The 15,844-nt window shown below is 37.7% G+C and overlaps 1 protein-coding gene across 1 annotated transcript in view; it reads right to left on the minus strand.

The window, feature by feature from the left end:
• Positions 1-15,844, minus strand: part of LOC102374573 (AP-3 complex subunit beta-1) — a 174,342-nt gene that overhangs the window by 128,669 nt on the left and 29,829 nt on the right. The window contains exon 9 of the mRNA XM_014521527.2: positions 13,488-13,597. Within this exon, the coding sequence (XP_014377013.2) occupies positions 13,488-13,597 (110 nt within the window). The remainder of the gene's footprint in view (positions 1-13,487; positions 13,598-15,844) is intronic.

Below are 15,844 nucleotides of genomic sequence, written 5' to 3' on the forward strand. Positions count from 1 at the left end.
AACTCTGAATTTCCTATATTTTATGCATTTAAAATCCCAAGTATAGTATAGTATTAACTAATTCGTAACAGTGACCTCTTTCTTGCCACTTTAATTATATTATGTCAAAGACTAAAAATTTTAACAAAAAAGGTATCTTCCTATGGTATCACCATAATTAACTAATACATATATAATATATTTAATCAAGAAAAGATACATATATAATTTACAGATGTTTCACATTCATTTTAAGGATGAATTGGAGAGCAGGGTTGGGGAAGAAATTTAGCTCAGTACTCTGCTGAAAACAAGCAGAGGGGCAAAACAATAGGAGGAAACATTTTCATTCTGGAATACAGAGTAAGTCTTGAGAAAGATTATTCAGAATAGCAAGTTTGAGTCTCAATGACAGAACAAATTCAATAGTGAGTTATTACAAGGTAATAAACAGATGTAGATACTGATTTTTAATTATACACATTCACAAAAAATGGTGAATACAAATAGATTCTTAGTTAGCTAGGGAACAGATGAAAAAAGTCCAAGATATTTTATGTTATACCTCATGTTGCTGCAAATATAAACACCAACAAAAACAAAAACAAATGCATTAAAGGAAAACAAATAGATGGTGGCAGGACAGAGTACAAAATTCTACCAAAAAGCTAAGAGATAAATGCAAAGTCTAAGCACTGCAATATCTAAGCTAGGGTTAATATAATTCCAAAACAACATCATCAGGAAGTCAAAGTCTTGAGTCATAGCATATTTTTCTGGTCACTGTGACTACATCATTTTTAAATTGTTTTGAACTCTACAGGATGATAGCAAGGAAAAAGATATTGAACAACTGCCAAATGAAAAAAGTTTTAAGCGCAATAAGAAAATGTGTTGCTGCAATGTGGTAAGACTGATGTCATTACTGTACACTTATTTCACAAGCGAGAGAGGTTATTTCTGATGTTCCAAAGGTTACACCGCATTAAGACCTTACTCCCAATCTATTATTTTAAATTGGGCTAAAGAATAGTAATTGAGTGGTACATTAAATTTTCTAGTATGGGAGCAGTTCAAGTTGCCCGCTATACAGATAGATACCTCTAAATAAGAATATATAGGCAACTTCAGATTTCAGTTATGCTAGATTTATTTTTCTTAAATATTTCATGACATGCTTGTTAAAAAATTAGAATTCTACAAGAGATCACCAACTAGCCCACTCCAGATAGTTGTCTACCAAAAACACGTTTTGCTTTATAAAAGAAACACAAAAGGAGAGACTCATGCAGGCAAAGCATTTCAAAAATACTGTCATTAAACCAACAGAATTCAATGTAATGCCTTTCCTGGATTAAACATGATTTTAAAAGTTGTAGCCATGGGAATGTATAAAAAAATACTACTTTATTCTTCCCAATTTCTTCCTTCTGTTAAATTAAAACTCTTCATACAGTGTAACCCATACGGCAAAAGATATGGCCACAAATTTTTTTTTAAAATTTAAACTATAAGCTAAACAAGCAGGAAGCTCCATCTGAACAACTGACAGCAATATCAACAGAAAAACAGTCTCATGAGTTTTTTCCCCCCTCTTTTAACCAAGGAGGCTAGCTTGCTATGCAAATAGTGTCTATATTAAACACAGTTTTGTGCAATGAGGATCAATATCAATTAGAGACTTTTTGAATCAACCCCTGAATGGAAGCCATTTAAATGAAAAGTATATATGGAACTGATGACCCAGTGTTTCCGTGTCAGTGGATTCGGTTGGGGTCACAATCACATAATATTTTCAGATTTCTTTTCCTTCGCTTAAGCCTCTCAGTCCTCATCCACCTAATAGCAAGCATATGATGCTGCAGACATTGTTTTTGAATGGTTCAGAATGCCCTGAAAACAGCAAACGAGAAATGAAGCCACTTCTAGTCCTTCATTGCCTTTTCCACTACAGCATAAATAGGGACCTTGAATTGACAAAAATGCAGGAAATAATACTTTCATTATGTAGCCCTACTTTGCATTATCCTCAAAGGCAAACGGGATTGTAAATTACTTTGCCTGATGTTTTATTCTATATGCCCTGAGCAAGTGGTTAAGTGCACTTTTCAAACCCTAGTACTAGAAGGCAGTTTCTACTGTCATTTTAACCCATTAACTTGTCTGCAAAAACCAAACCAAACCAAACCAAAACAAAAAACAATAAAGCCTTGGTTGCTCACAGCAGTTAGAGAAAGACATCTAAAAAGATTTTACAGATCATTCTGTAAGCAGTTCAATTTAAAAGCTATTGTGCTTGAACTTCTACCTTATTGTACAACATACTTTTTAACGCAAATCCTGCAAATACCAATTTTATTTATTTAAATGTGTCAAGAAAGGAACCACACAACAAAGAGCAAATTAGACCTAATGATCTGCATTCACATGAAGTATGTTATAAAATGTGGTTGTGATTAGTGATGTGGAAGAATAGAATGGTTATGGCGAAATATCCAACAGTCAGCTAGAGGAAGGGAAGCACACAAATGTAGTCTACTCCTGTTCAAGTGCTAGGTTTGGTTTTCTAAGCGAATGTCTACACAGCCTCTGACAAGTCAGTAACCCACACAGAATCACACCCTGCTCACTGGTTACCAGTCAGTGTAAGCCAAACCCCATAAATTGGGCAGAGTAGCTGATTAAGGATAGCTTAGAGGCATGCTCAGGGCAGCACAAACAAGCTACCTAAATTCTGGATTTTGGTATACAATGAGCAAGAACAAATAGGAATGTGTGCTTCTCCATAGTGCTCCAGGGCCTGCCACAGAGGTATTCCAGACATGCTCTAAATCAGTGGGAGCCAGACCTTTTGGCAGATGTTCTACAACGGGGCGGGCAATTATTTTAGACAGAGGGCCGCTTACTGATTTTCGGCAAGCCATTGAGGGCTGCATGACAGGCACCCCAGGGCAGGTTAATATTAATTTTGTAAATTTTTTAAGGGCCCCATGGGCCGGATAGAATGGCCTGGTGGGCCGCATCTGGCCCCCGAGCCGCATTTTGCGCACCCCTGTTCTACAAGGTAAGTTGCACACTTTCCCCTAGTGCCAATCTGATGCCCTTCCACTGTTGCTTAGCTTTCTGCTCCGTGCCCAGTCTGTTGCTGCATTTCCTGATCCCTCCCTGATGGGTCACATGCGACAGGTTGGCCACTGCCCTAAATGGTCTTTTGAAAACCATGAGACATTTCAAGGACTTCTATATTACATAAATCCCCGCAACAGCAAATTCTTTAAAAGAAGATACTGTCCCCTCTTCCCATTCTCTCTAGTCTAATACCTTTTTAAATTTAAGTTTCCACCTCAAGAATGTTTCAAGTCTGGTATTTACCATGATACAGTATCCCAAAAGCAAGACACATTCAAAAGAAAAATTACTAAAACCATTGAATTGAAAAGAGACCCATTGTATATGGAGAGTTTTAAATTAAGAGCAAGATGCATTCAGTCACAATTTATCTAGAGGTTTACAAAACAAATTAATAAAATTTATTCTAAGGCAGGACAAACTGTTCTGGCTAGAATATGAAACAGTCTGAATGAACTATAAAGTCCACCCAAGAATTGAGAGAAAGGAGATATTAAACATAAGCAACCAGCCAGGATAAACCCTGCACTCTAGGAGCCCATACCTGAAATGCAGCAATAAGGGACAATCGGGAGAAAATAGTGTAGTGTATCATTTTTGGGGAGGATGGGCAAGGAAGGGGGATTGATGGTGGATATCAAAACCTCCCTTAATACCTATTCTATGACAAGAATCACACTTGCTAGCTGCCACGTGGGTCCCTCCTGATGCTACACGTCAGGGTGTTTTTTAGCCTTCTTCAGAAGCATTATGTGTTGGCTGCAACCAAGGCAGGGGATTTGGACTGAGGCATGCCAATGCTCTTGTTGGGACTAAACCTGGAAGTTCCTGGCTAGAGGGTCTTGCCCTTCTGCTCAGTCTGATTGCCATGTTTGGGTCAGGAAGGAATTTTACCCCATGGTCAGATTGGTACAGACCATGGGATCTCTCTAGCATATTATAACAACCATGGTCAGAGCAAAAGGTTATATTTTGTGGTTGTGTCAGGGTTGACAGTGTAGCTTTGCTAATAGGTTAGACAATGGATGTGTGTAAGATGGTTTGGGTAGGTATGATTCTGCCTCAGACAGGATTAGATAACCTGAGGACGAAGCAAAGACAGTCAGAAAGCCCTAGGCTGAATTGATTCAATCTTTGTAGGTTAGTCTAAGCTGCCTAGACTGAACCAATAGGCAAGTGAACAGACATTCACTTTTGATTCTGGAAATGCAGCCACATGCCTGCAGAGGCCCAGGCCAGAATCTGGTGGGGGAGGTGGGCGGTGGGGGGGAAGGCACTGGAGCACATCTCCCTGCTCTACTAAAATAGACAGGTTGGGCCAAGGCTAGTCTGCCCACCTTGCGAGGGGGGGGGGGGGGGGGGTGGGGGGGGGGGACAGCAAGGCATCCTAGAGGACTGAGAGTTAACTTGAATCTGGAGGAGATCTGGGCCAGAAGTCCAATAAACTGATTTAACCTAAATCAGTTAAATCTGATAGTACATTCATCCAGTTTTATCTTAAACCGGTTTCAACCATTTGGAAAGCAGATTTATGTGCATTGAACTTCTATAATTGGTTGCCAATCACCTATACTGATTTATGCAGAATTTCTGTTCCTAAGAGGTCCCTTCCAGCCCTACTTCTCTGTGGTCCTGTGGCATTCAACCTTCTCCCCCACCCCACAGTTATTAATGCTTCCTAATCTCTCCTATAAGTGATTTACAGTACAATCCTTTTCCAAGTTTTAAACTCTTCAGTGCTAAGTACATACACCCTACTCTCTACCTAAGCTGCCAATTCCTTATACTGTCTTCACCCCACAGACAAATGTTCCTTCCTGTCTCCAGAATGAAAACCAGCTAGGAGATCCATCTCACATGCAAGTGGTACACTTTAAAAGATTTGGTAAAAGTCCTTGAAATAGGATGATAGGAGCGAAGTGCCTCCCATATGTAGAAGAGCTGTCTTATTGATGTTACAGGAAGCAAAATAATGGAAAAGTAGGGAGTTTCTAACATACATACTTGTAGACAAATTCACTCCTTCCACTTTGAATTATAACAGTGCTGTCCAACTGGTGGCCTGCAGCTCACATGCAGCTCACAATGGGAAGCTCCTACACCACTGCCACTCCCCCCACCACTTCAGCTGCAATAGCAGCTAGGGTCCCCAGGCTCCCTCACCCACCACTGGCATCCACTTCCTGCCCCTGCCCCACAGAATGGCACAGTATGGTACAGTGCAGTACAACGCACTGCACAGGAAGGAGCCCATGGCCAAAGCTGAGGAGCAGGCTGGGGTGTCTGCGCACACAATGCTTCCAGGACTAGGGAGGAGAGGGGCAGCTAAAGGTAGGGGTGGGGTGGGGGCATGGCTGCGTGGTGTGACTTGTGCAGTGTGGACTCTGGCACTTGGAAGCTGGACAGCTCTGAATTACAATATACTCCATTTAAGTACACAACTTCAGGACTGAAAAAGGCTATGCACTTAATCAGAGCATGCGCATCTCCAAAATTCATATACAAATTAACTACCGAACAGCCTGTACTAAGGTCTTCACAAGTCAAGACTCAGTACCATGTTTCTCAGAGTACCTTATCCCTAAGAACTACCTTGAAATTGAAAGACCCAAATCAGTTCAAGGCTACTTTAAGAGACTTAAAATTGGTGAAACTTACAGAAGTAAATCAAATATGCAGTTGAAAATGCAAAGTAGAGTGGGTCTAAAGAGCATTTATACATTTAAATGGTTTGTATGTTTACCCAATATGCAGAAAACATGTTTGCTACAAGTAAGAAATAGAAAATATTGGGACCAGCATAATATTATGCAGGTAATGCAGTTGTCCCCCTTGTCATTCCATGAATGCATGGCAAAATGTGTGATTTAGGGATTGGGGATCAAATCCCAGTTGCGCAATTACTATCTGCTGGTGCAAGGGCAGCATAGGAGCATGATCCCAGGCTCCCCCTGTACCAGCAAGTTGAAAGCCGGGCTCCTGCAGCCCAGCATGAACCAGTGCAGTCCTGGGGCTGGGACCAACAATTAGCTGACTCCAGTGCAGTCCTGGAGTTGGATGAGCTGTCAGTCTAGCCCTGCCATCAGTTCAATTTGAGGTGCAATGGAAACCAGCCACAAAAATATTACACATTTTCTGGAATACAGAAACTATATATTTTCCCATTTTTTCACCGCATTAATTGCTTGAACATGTGGATGGATTACTATTTAAAATGAGATTAACATCTTAATTGTGTCTTAAATATAACACCTACTGGGGTTCTTAGAAGTCCCTACTTTACCTATGACTTATATGTATGGACACAGTCTTTGTGAGTCTCTCTTTTTTACCTTGTATTATTATCACTGTAGTGTTTCCCTGTGGCCTTTTCCCCCCTGCTTTCTTCCCCCTCTCTTCCCTGTTTTACTTTTTGGTTTTTCTAATTTCTACCTGTTTATATTTTCACTGACATCCTGTCACACTTTCTGCATCCCTCCTTCATGTTTTCCTGATCTATTAATTTCTTTTTCACTCACAGCTTCCTTCTACTTTATATTCTATTACTGCTGTCTCCCTTTGGCCTTTTTTACCCCTGCCTGCTTCCTCCTCCCTTACCTGTTTTACCTTTTATCTAATTTCTAACTATTTACATTTTCACTGACATCCTGTTACACTTTTAGCTTCTCTCATTTCTTGGAGTCTCAGAACAGCAGAGACTCCCTATGCCTGAAGAAGGGCAACTCCGCCAAAAAGCTTGCCTAAAACTTTTTTCCCAGCTACTCAGTTGGTCTAATAAAAGATATCACTCAAAGAATCTTCCCTGGACACACACAGGAAATTAAACCTCTGCATGGACACTTATTCAGAAACAAAGTAGCAGTTATTCTATTTAATTTAACCCACTTATGAAGCAAATTATATTGAACCAATGACACACTAATTCTGAATGAGGGTGTACACACAGGGTTTAACCAATTCACGTTAAAAGTTAAAGTCAGATTCATTTTCTTAGATGTTCCACTTTGATTATTAGGTCTTCTAAGTAGAGACATCCTTATGAATTCAAACAGTGGCTAGCACAATAAAGGTAGATCCCTACAGAACTACTGCAATATCAACCCCAACTAGCAGAGGGAAAAACTACAAAATGTATATAAGTACTACGGTGATATTTTAGAAGAGAATCAAAGTTTAGGCTACTCGTGTGAAAAGTACACAAATATTTGTACAATTTTAAGAAGAATGACAGGAAGCATGCATTTGCCAAGGAAAATATTTTTAAAAAAGGTAATTGCTCTCTCAGTACTTAGGAATAACAAAAAAACTCATCATTTATGGAGAAAGTACTGATCCCATCAACACCTATCACTGTCCTACAGCACACTTCCAACTACAGGGTGATATACAACACTATCTTGACAAGTGATTTTTACCTATAAGGTGCTATGAGGTATGGTAACAACCTTTGTGTTAAAAGGGAACACCCAGCTAATACAGGAAATAGTTCTCTATCTCATAATTCACTGAATATTAAATTGTAAAGAAGTGATACTTCAATGTCTAATTCAAGTTTAACATGGCTCGCAGCAAACACTACCTTTTATAATAAGCTGGGAGTATAAGAGTCTCTTGTTTAATATTTTCAAATACTAATCACAACCATTATTCAGTTGTATTTTTTGAAGCATGTGGAAGAAGTGCTTGGCATATATATGGTATTCAAACTGTACTAAATAATATTTACACAGCCAAACATTCAACAAAAACATAGAGAGAGACATGGGTCCTGCCCTGAGGAGTTTACAATCCAAATTTAGAGATGACACAAGTTTTAACAAGCAGAATAGGGCCAAAAGAAAAGAATGATTTTCAAGAATAACCTATGATGAATTCTGATCATTCCAAAATGTGAATTCAATATGCAATTGCTATACAAGGCATGGACTTGCACCAAAGGGTTTTGGTTTTGTTTATAAATGGTGAATCATAATTCTCTAGTCATTTGTTATTGAACTTCTTATCCCTGTTTTGTAATTTGTCAAGTATATTTGGCATGCTGTCCCATTACAATCTAAATTGCTTCAGATGCTCTTCCACAAGAAAGAGTAAATTTCAGATTAGATAATACCTCAGAGAAACATTTTTATAAAGGCCTTTTCTTCCTAGGTACAGGGTTCATTATGTGCCCCACCACTGAGCATGACCACTGGCCTAACAAGTGAAATTCATAACAACATTAATACAACTAATTCTGGATCCTATGTCAAAATGGTATACTATCCAGTTTGTGGCCATGACCAACTGAAATACCCTGACAAAAAATAAATTAAACATGCAGAATAGGTAGAAGATTTATTTTCTACTGCCAAGTGTTTTCTTTTAACTTAATTCCTCTCATTTATTTTTGTCATCCTTTACATAGTGTAAAATTTAACTCCAGTACTAGCAAGGACAATATATATATTTGCTCAGCTTGCATCCCAGCTCAATGTAGTTAAACACATTTGACTGATTTTCACTGTGTCATGAAGGTTATGCAGATGCCAAATTTCTTTTCAAGTCAGTGGTATATTCTTCTTTCACTAATTCTTCCAATTAGTGAAAGAAGAATATAACACTGACTTGGAATATAGGAATTGCAATATAGAATATAGGAATTGCATTTGGAAGAGTCCCTTAGATTCTAGTTCTTATTATCATTTAGGCTAGAAGACAGTGGTGTCCCCATCTTCTACCAGTAACATTTGCACCACCTTTATGGAAAGTGACCATTTTAAACCCTTACCATTTCTCTTTTATAGTGGAAAAACTGAGGCAGAGTTCTTATTTTGGCTCTCAACTTAATCTGAAGTAAAAATGGGAGTCTCTTTGCCATAATAAGCTAAATATTTAGAACACAATTGCACAGAAAAATAAAGTGAGGGAAACAAATTCATTTCTAGTTCTTACATTATGCTCTTTGGAAGTCCTGGAGTTATTCATTGAGCATATTAAAAGGTCATAGGAAAAATGCATGTTTTAATGCACTATTTGAAAAATAATACATGATCAGGTCATTAAAGACTAGATCTTACTAGGTAACAATGAGGACAGTTACATTAATGCATGAAATCTCAACTTGTCATTACCTGGACCTTTGAGAGCTTAGCTGTACATTCTTTAAATTCTCTTAATATAATGTAATTGAATTTCCTTTAACTGATTAAGGAAAAGATTATCATTTGAAACTACTTGGCCACACCACAGAATAATCTATACCACAGAGACCACTGAATGTGAAAAGGCAGTAGGACTCAACAGTCAGCTTTCCTCTTGATGATCCAGCATGCTTGACTCCAACCAACAAAATTAAAATAAGAAAACTCCTATCATGAGTATAGCACAATAACTTTTCAAAAAGCATCAGCCATTTTACTTTCAAATCTAGGAAAAGTCCTAAAGAGCCTGGGAACATGTAGTCTACCATATCAGACTGAACAGATGGTACATATAGTACAAAGGAAGTCACATAGTGCATACTCTGTCCATAATAGAGATTTGTTAAAAACTTGCAGTCAGTGAAGAGCCCAGATCACTCATTAAATCTAAAGTACAAGGATCTTTTATTTATCTCTCCAGTAAAGTGAGGAAGAGGAATCATGTGTCTGCTAGTCAAAAGGCCAAGGAAGGAGGCAGTAGGTTAATCACAGTTATTCTTTTATCTTCTGGGGAAAAGTTTTAGATTCCTATGCCAATCCTTGAGAAACGTCTAGCTCTTATCACATGCAAGCCTCACCTTTAAGCTCAGCAATTCCCTTATTTCAGTGCAACTCAGAAGCAATGGTAGTTCTTGATCACAAACACTGATATGATCTTCTGAAAATCTGACCCAGGCCCTAATGCCAATTTGAAAGTTAAGATGAAATTATTCTCTCCTATTCTATCCAAAGCTGATCAATGAAAGCAAAATACTTGTGGGGAGCTCCCAGTTGCACAATATCAATGATATTTCAGATACTGGTGACTCATATGAAAGGGGTAAGCTCATCTCAAACTACTTGAAATCAATAGGTTTCTTTCATTTTCACCCAAAACGACTTGTACGGAATAGTCGGAAACATGACCAGTAGGTTTCTATGATCAGGTTAAACATCTACAACCAGGTTACTCACCACCTGGATAAAGGAGATGAGGTCAACATTATTTATTTGGACTTTAGGAAGGCCTTTGACTTGAGGTCCCATGAGGCTTTCAAGGTAAAACTAGGGGGAGGGTAAAACAACGGAACGGTCAGATGGGTGCGAAACTGGCAGTAGGGCTGGACCCAGAGAGTACTAATAGACGGATCTGTCAACTGGCTACAGGGTTGGACCCAGAAATTACTAGTAGATGGGTCTGTGTTGACCTGGAGGAAGGTAGCCAGTGGACAGAAGGTAGGCAGTGGGGTTCCCCAGGATCAGTACTTGGAACAGTACTGGACATGGTGCTTTTCAACATCTTCTCCAGTGGTCTAGATGTGGGGGTGAAAAGCACACTGGCAAAGTTTACTGATGACGTTAAGCTGTGGGGAAGTGCGGCCACGCATCAGGGTAGGCTGACAATCCAGGCAGACTTGGACAGATTAGTTAGATGGGCGGACCAGAAAAGCACACTTGCAAAGTTCACCAATGATGCTAAGCTGTGGGGAAGCGCCATGCATCAAGGTAGGCTGACAATCCATGCAGACTCAGACAGATTAGTTAGATGGGCGGACCAGAACCAGATGCTGTTCAACACCAAGAAGTGTAAAGTGCCCCATCTGGGGAGGAAAAATCTGCAACAAACTTACACGCTTGGTTGTGCTATGCTAGCTAGCACCACATCTGAAAGGGACCTGGGGGTCATAATTGTCAAAACAAATATGAGCCACTAGTGTGATGCAACAGTTAGCAGAGCAAACAATATGCTGGCATGCATCAACTGATGCATCTCAAGCAAAACTAAGACAGTTATTCTCCTGCTCTACTCAGCATTGGTGAGGCCGCAGCTGGAGTACTGTGTCCAGTTCTGGGCACCACACTTCAAGAAGGATGTGGAGAAGCTTGAGAGAGTCCAGAGTAGAGCCACTCATATGATTAGAGGCCTGAAGAGCAAGACATATGTGGAAAGGCTGACAAATATGGGACTGTTCAGCCTAGAAAAGAGAAGACTTCAGGGGGATTTGGTGGCAGCTTACAGATATATCAGTAGAGAGTATCAGGGGCTAGGCAAACAACTATACACCAAAGCGTCCCAGGGGAAAACCAGGAGCAACAGTCAAACCCCTAGAAGAAGGTTTCAGACTGGATACAAGGAAAAACTTCATGGTTTGTGTGACCAGACTCTGGAATAGACTCCCAGCATGGGTGGTGCAAGCACCTACTCTGGAGATGTTCAAAAGGAGACTGGATGCATACCTTGCTGGGATTATTTGACCCCAGCAGTTTTTCCTGCCCAGAGCAGGGGATGCTGGACCTGATGATGTCACACGGTCCTTTCTAGCCCTAAACTTCTGTGAATCTGTAGATGGAGATGGAATTAGGTCTGATTCAATATGCCTATGACTATGTTCCTAAAATTAAGCAGATTCAGAATTAGAGATTCATTATACCCCTTAATTCTCATAATTCTTATGAACTACAGTTTGTCTTACATCTCTGTGAAAGCAAGCTACAAGAAAGAGTAAAAAGTAGAAAACCACAACTGTTCTCCTAATTTTTAGTGTTTACTTTATACATTTGCTGGCAAAGCCTAAAGACTATTTTAACTTTTTCTCTTGGACTGTAAATTTTCCTCTTGGTCTTGTCTGCTGCATTTCTTCCACATAACAAGGATGAAAAAAGGCATCAAAACACAGGAAATAATTTTTAAAACCTCAAAAATTGACACACACACTACCCAGAATTACTTGCATCTCACTCTTTGAAACGTATTTACAAGATCACTACATCTTTTAATTAAATAGCACAAGTATTGTCCCTCAGAATATAATTGCTATAAGTATATTTATGCTTTGTTAGAACTGTATATAAGAACATATTCCCCAAATTCCCCCATTTAGATGTATGCAGAATTAGATTTATTTGGAGACAAAGACCTCACATCAGGGAAAATATTATAAATCGCAATAAACTTTCCTCCACATCCTTAACTTCCTCAAACTGTTTGGCTTTTTGGCTTAACTTGTGGAAAATATTGGAAAAAAAACAGAAATAATCATAAAATGAAGCATTTGACAAACCTTCTACAAATGCCACTAATACCATTAGCAGTGTTCTTTATTGATGGTAAGGTTCAATAAAGAAACCTTGGCATCAGTCTTAGATTTGTACTTTATTCCTGCCAATGGTCTGCTACAATATTGTTCTCTCAATATATATGACCTTTTTCTACTTTGTGAGCAATTTCTATTCTATTCTATTTTGCTATCCTCATCCTTGAACACTTTCCGGAAGTTCATCAAGTGATTTGATTAATGGTGTGTCCTTTGTGGTTCTCTTTGCCCAATGGAAAAATCTGTGAAGATATTTCTCTTTTTCAATTATTTTATGCCTTTATATATCATTATATTTCTCTCATAAAATTATACCATATGCAATTAACAGTTATTAGCCACAACAAACCTCCAAAAGTTGAAGCTGACATTTAGAGGAGAAAATGCCAATCTCTCATTATGAAATAAATATATAGAAGCAAAGTGACAATCTCAATTGGTAAGATGCCAAAAGATGTGTACAATAAAATTATACACGACTCAATTAATGAGAGTATAATTAGAAATCAAAATATTAGGTAATTCTCCAGAAAACATGGATGATGGTAATAGCCTGGATAATACTGGTTTGACATTATGTAATTAGCAGTATTAGGTTTCTTTTACTGTACTTATTCTCTCTCCAGATTCTGTATGTAAAGCAGTTCAACATAAATACATTTTCCTGTACAAAAAACCCAACTTCACAGGCACTGAATATTTGATCATTTATTATTTTGAAGTTTGATCATCTGGTTTTAGAATCTCCATATTAATTATCTGAAAGTGATATTAGCACAGAAACAAGTAGACAAGCACACACGCACTTGTGTGTATATAAAAGTCTCCTAATAACCATCCAAAAGAGCTGCCATGTCACTTTCCTTTCCATTTTACTATTCCCTTGCAAAAAGCCTCCCCCCACCATGATCTTCAACTCATTCTAAAATATTTTCAATATTTAAAAATAACTTATTTCAAAATACCTTCTAACTTTTAGGAAACAGATTGAGAGTACTTGATAGCTTCTAATACCTCTTTCCTAAATTATTTCTAATACCTCTTCCCTAAATCTTGGCAGACCACAGTAATATTACAATTCTAATATATTATCAAAGATAATATTGAAAGACGCACAAATACTTACAGTAATACTGTCCAAGAGCTTAGCCATATGCTTGATAATTTCACTATGGTGTGCTGGTTGTGTTTGTAGAAGCTTCTTGATAACAACAACACTTTCAGCAACCACTATTTCTGATAAAGACAAAACCAAGTTATGCTTTTCAAAGGAATGTATGTATACAAAACTTATCATATACAAATTGTAAGCAATAGCTTTTAAAAATGTTAAATGATTTAACACATTTTCCAAATATACTCTATGGAACTACATCTATTATGAACAACATAAAAGGGTAGATTGTTTTATAAATCTGAAGACAATCTGCTTCTGGGAAAAGGTTTGAGACAAAGAGAAGCGGGAGGATTTAGGAAAAGATAACACAAGCAGCTAATAAATATACCTCTTTATAATACTTTTTAATTTAGTTTTAATGCATCTGCACTTCATTTTTTTTGTGGGAAAAACATCTATTCTGCATTATTAAATTACAGTATGTACATTCATAAATACTGCACAAAGGTTGGCACAAAATGTAAATATATATATATTGTTTAATAGACTTCCAAAAATGTATAGGTTGCTCAGAAAATTGCTAGCTAATTCTACAAATAAAAAAATAGCTAAACATTTCCTCTGCACTTTTTCACCCTCTAAAGATCCTCTCCCAGGTCTGTAGCATGATCTGTAGCACATTCAAATGAGGTTCCTAAATAGGCAAGCTGTTCAAAGATTTATGTCCAAGTCATGCATTGGAGTGCTTAACTACTGTAACAAGTAACATTCGCAGCCTGATCAACTTGTATGAAATGTACAATTTTTGAAGCTGAAAAAAACCCACTGGTGCAGAAGTGGGCTTCTATGCAAGAGTAAATTCATGCTGTAAGGAAAGATGAAGTAAAGTCAAACATGGCCAAGGTTGAAGCCAAAGCCAAAAAAAAAAAAAAAAAGACTAATACAACAGAAGTTCAATTTAATTATATTTTTCATCTCAACTAAAAACAAAACAAAAAACATTTCCCCTCACCCTCCAGACACTAAGAACCATGGACATTGTTTCAAACAGATGAAAAAAGCATCCTTGCATTTGAATTGTTAATCTGAAACACGGACCTTCCACTTAATGAATTATCAAAAAGAACAGAACAGATTTCTGAAACAGGAGTATTAGGGTATAGAGTATAGTGCAGGACAATTTGGAAAGTATTCTGTCCCCCTTTCATACTGCCAAAGGTTAAAAAAATAACAGGAGCAAAATAAATCATCCTGGTAACGATGATGGCAAAGTTAGGTGACCACCGCAATAAAAAAAAAGCAGCAGTTGGTGTGCCTGTGTAGTACAAAATCTGGAGAGTGACAAAAAGCTTCCATGTAACATCTATCCAGGGGTCTCAATAGCTGCACCCCTGCCACATTTCCCTGAATCAGCTGTGGAATAAGTAAAGGTCTTCAGGCAAGATTCTTATTCACTGAAGAGTTCTAATTTTTTACCATCCTGTAACAACATAACATTGTTCTTACATTATAAAGTTAAGTGTCCTAACTAATTCAGAACACCAAAAACTCAAAAGAAATAGTATTAAGAAGTAACTACTCTCCAACTATTTGGGTTGGTCTAATAAAAGATAACAAATTCACCCAAGGAACCTTGTCTGTCTATTAAGAAGTAATCAATTATGCAGGATGCTTTGCTAGAAAGTTTGTAGTAGAATGAACAAAGTATTACAGTTAAATGATCACACAAGAAAATAAAATTTGTTTAAAAGCAGGAGCCAAACAGCTGAGCAAGATACTAAAACATACTTAAAAGTTATATTTCCAGGAGTTGCAGAAAGGAACATGATTAAAGTACAATTCAAGACATGTAGAAAAATATATAAATTATTGCCATAGGAACCATTATTCTGAAATCTGTAGGAGGAAAGAAATGCATGGAATAAGAACATATCTGAATTAGCATGATTCCTATTTACATGAACCTAGATACCAATAAAAATGTCCCATGTAAAGTATTAACAAAAGCAGGAAAATTAAATATTAGACTAAAACCTGAAATAATCCAAGTGAATAAACAAGTGTACTGAGAAGCTGGTTTTCTGCATGCTGAGGGCTCCACAAACAAGGAAGGCATATTGCAAAAATAGTAGAATGTAGCCACAAAAACAGTTATGTAGTTTTCATGCTACATAAGTAAAATCAAGAAAGAAGGCTGAAAAAGATAACTTCAGTCAAGTTAGCAGAATTTGTGATAAATATTAATAAACTCTTAACAGGTATATCTGTGCCAAGAAACAAGTAACAAGAAAAGTGATACATTTACCTATTCATCTATTAGTGAAGACTTAAATGTGACATTTTCACTATTGTAAAAAAAAAGGGGG

Source organism: Alligator sinensis, unplaced genomic scaffold, assembly GCF_000455745.1.
Source record: "Alligator sinensis unplaced genomic scaffold, ASM45574v1 scaffold159_1, whole genome shotgun sequence".
Taxonomy (NCBI): Eukaryota; Metazoa; Chordata; order Crocodylia; family Alligatoridae; genus Alligator; species Alligator sinensis.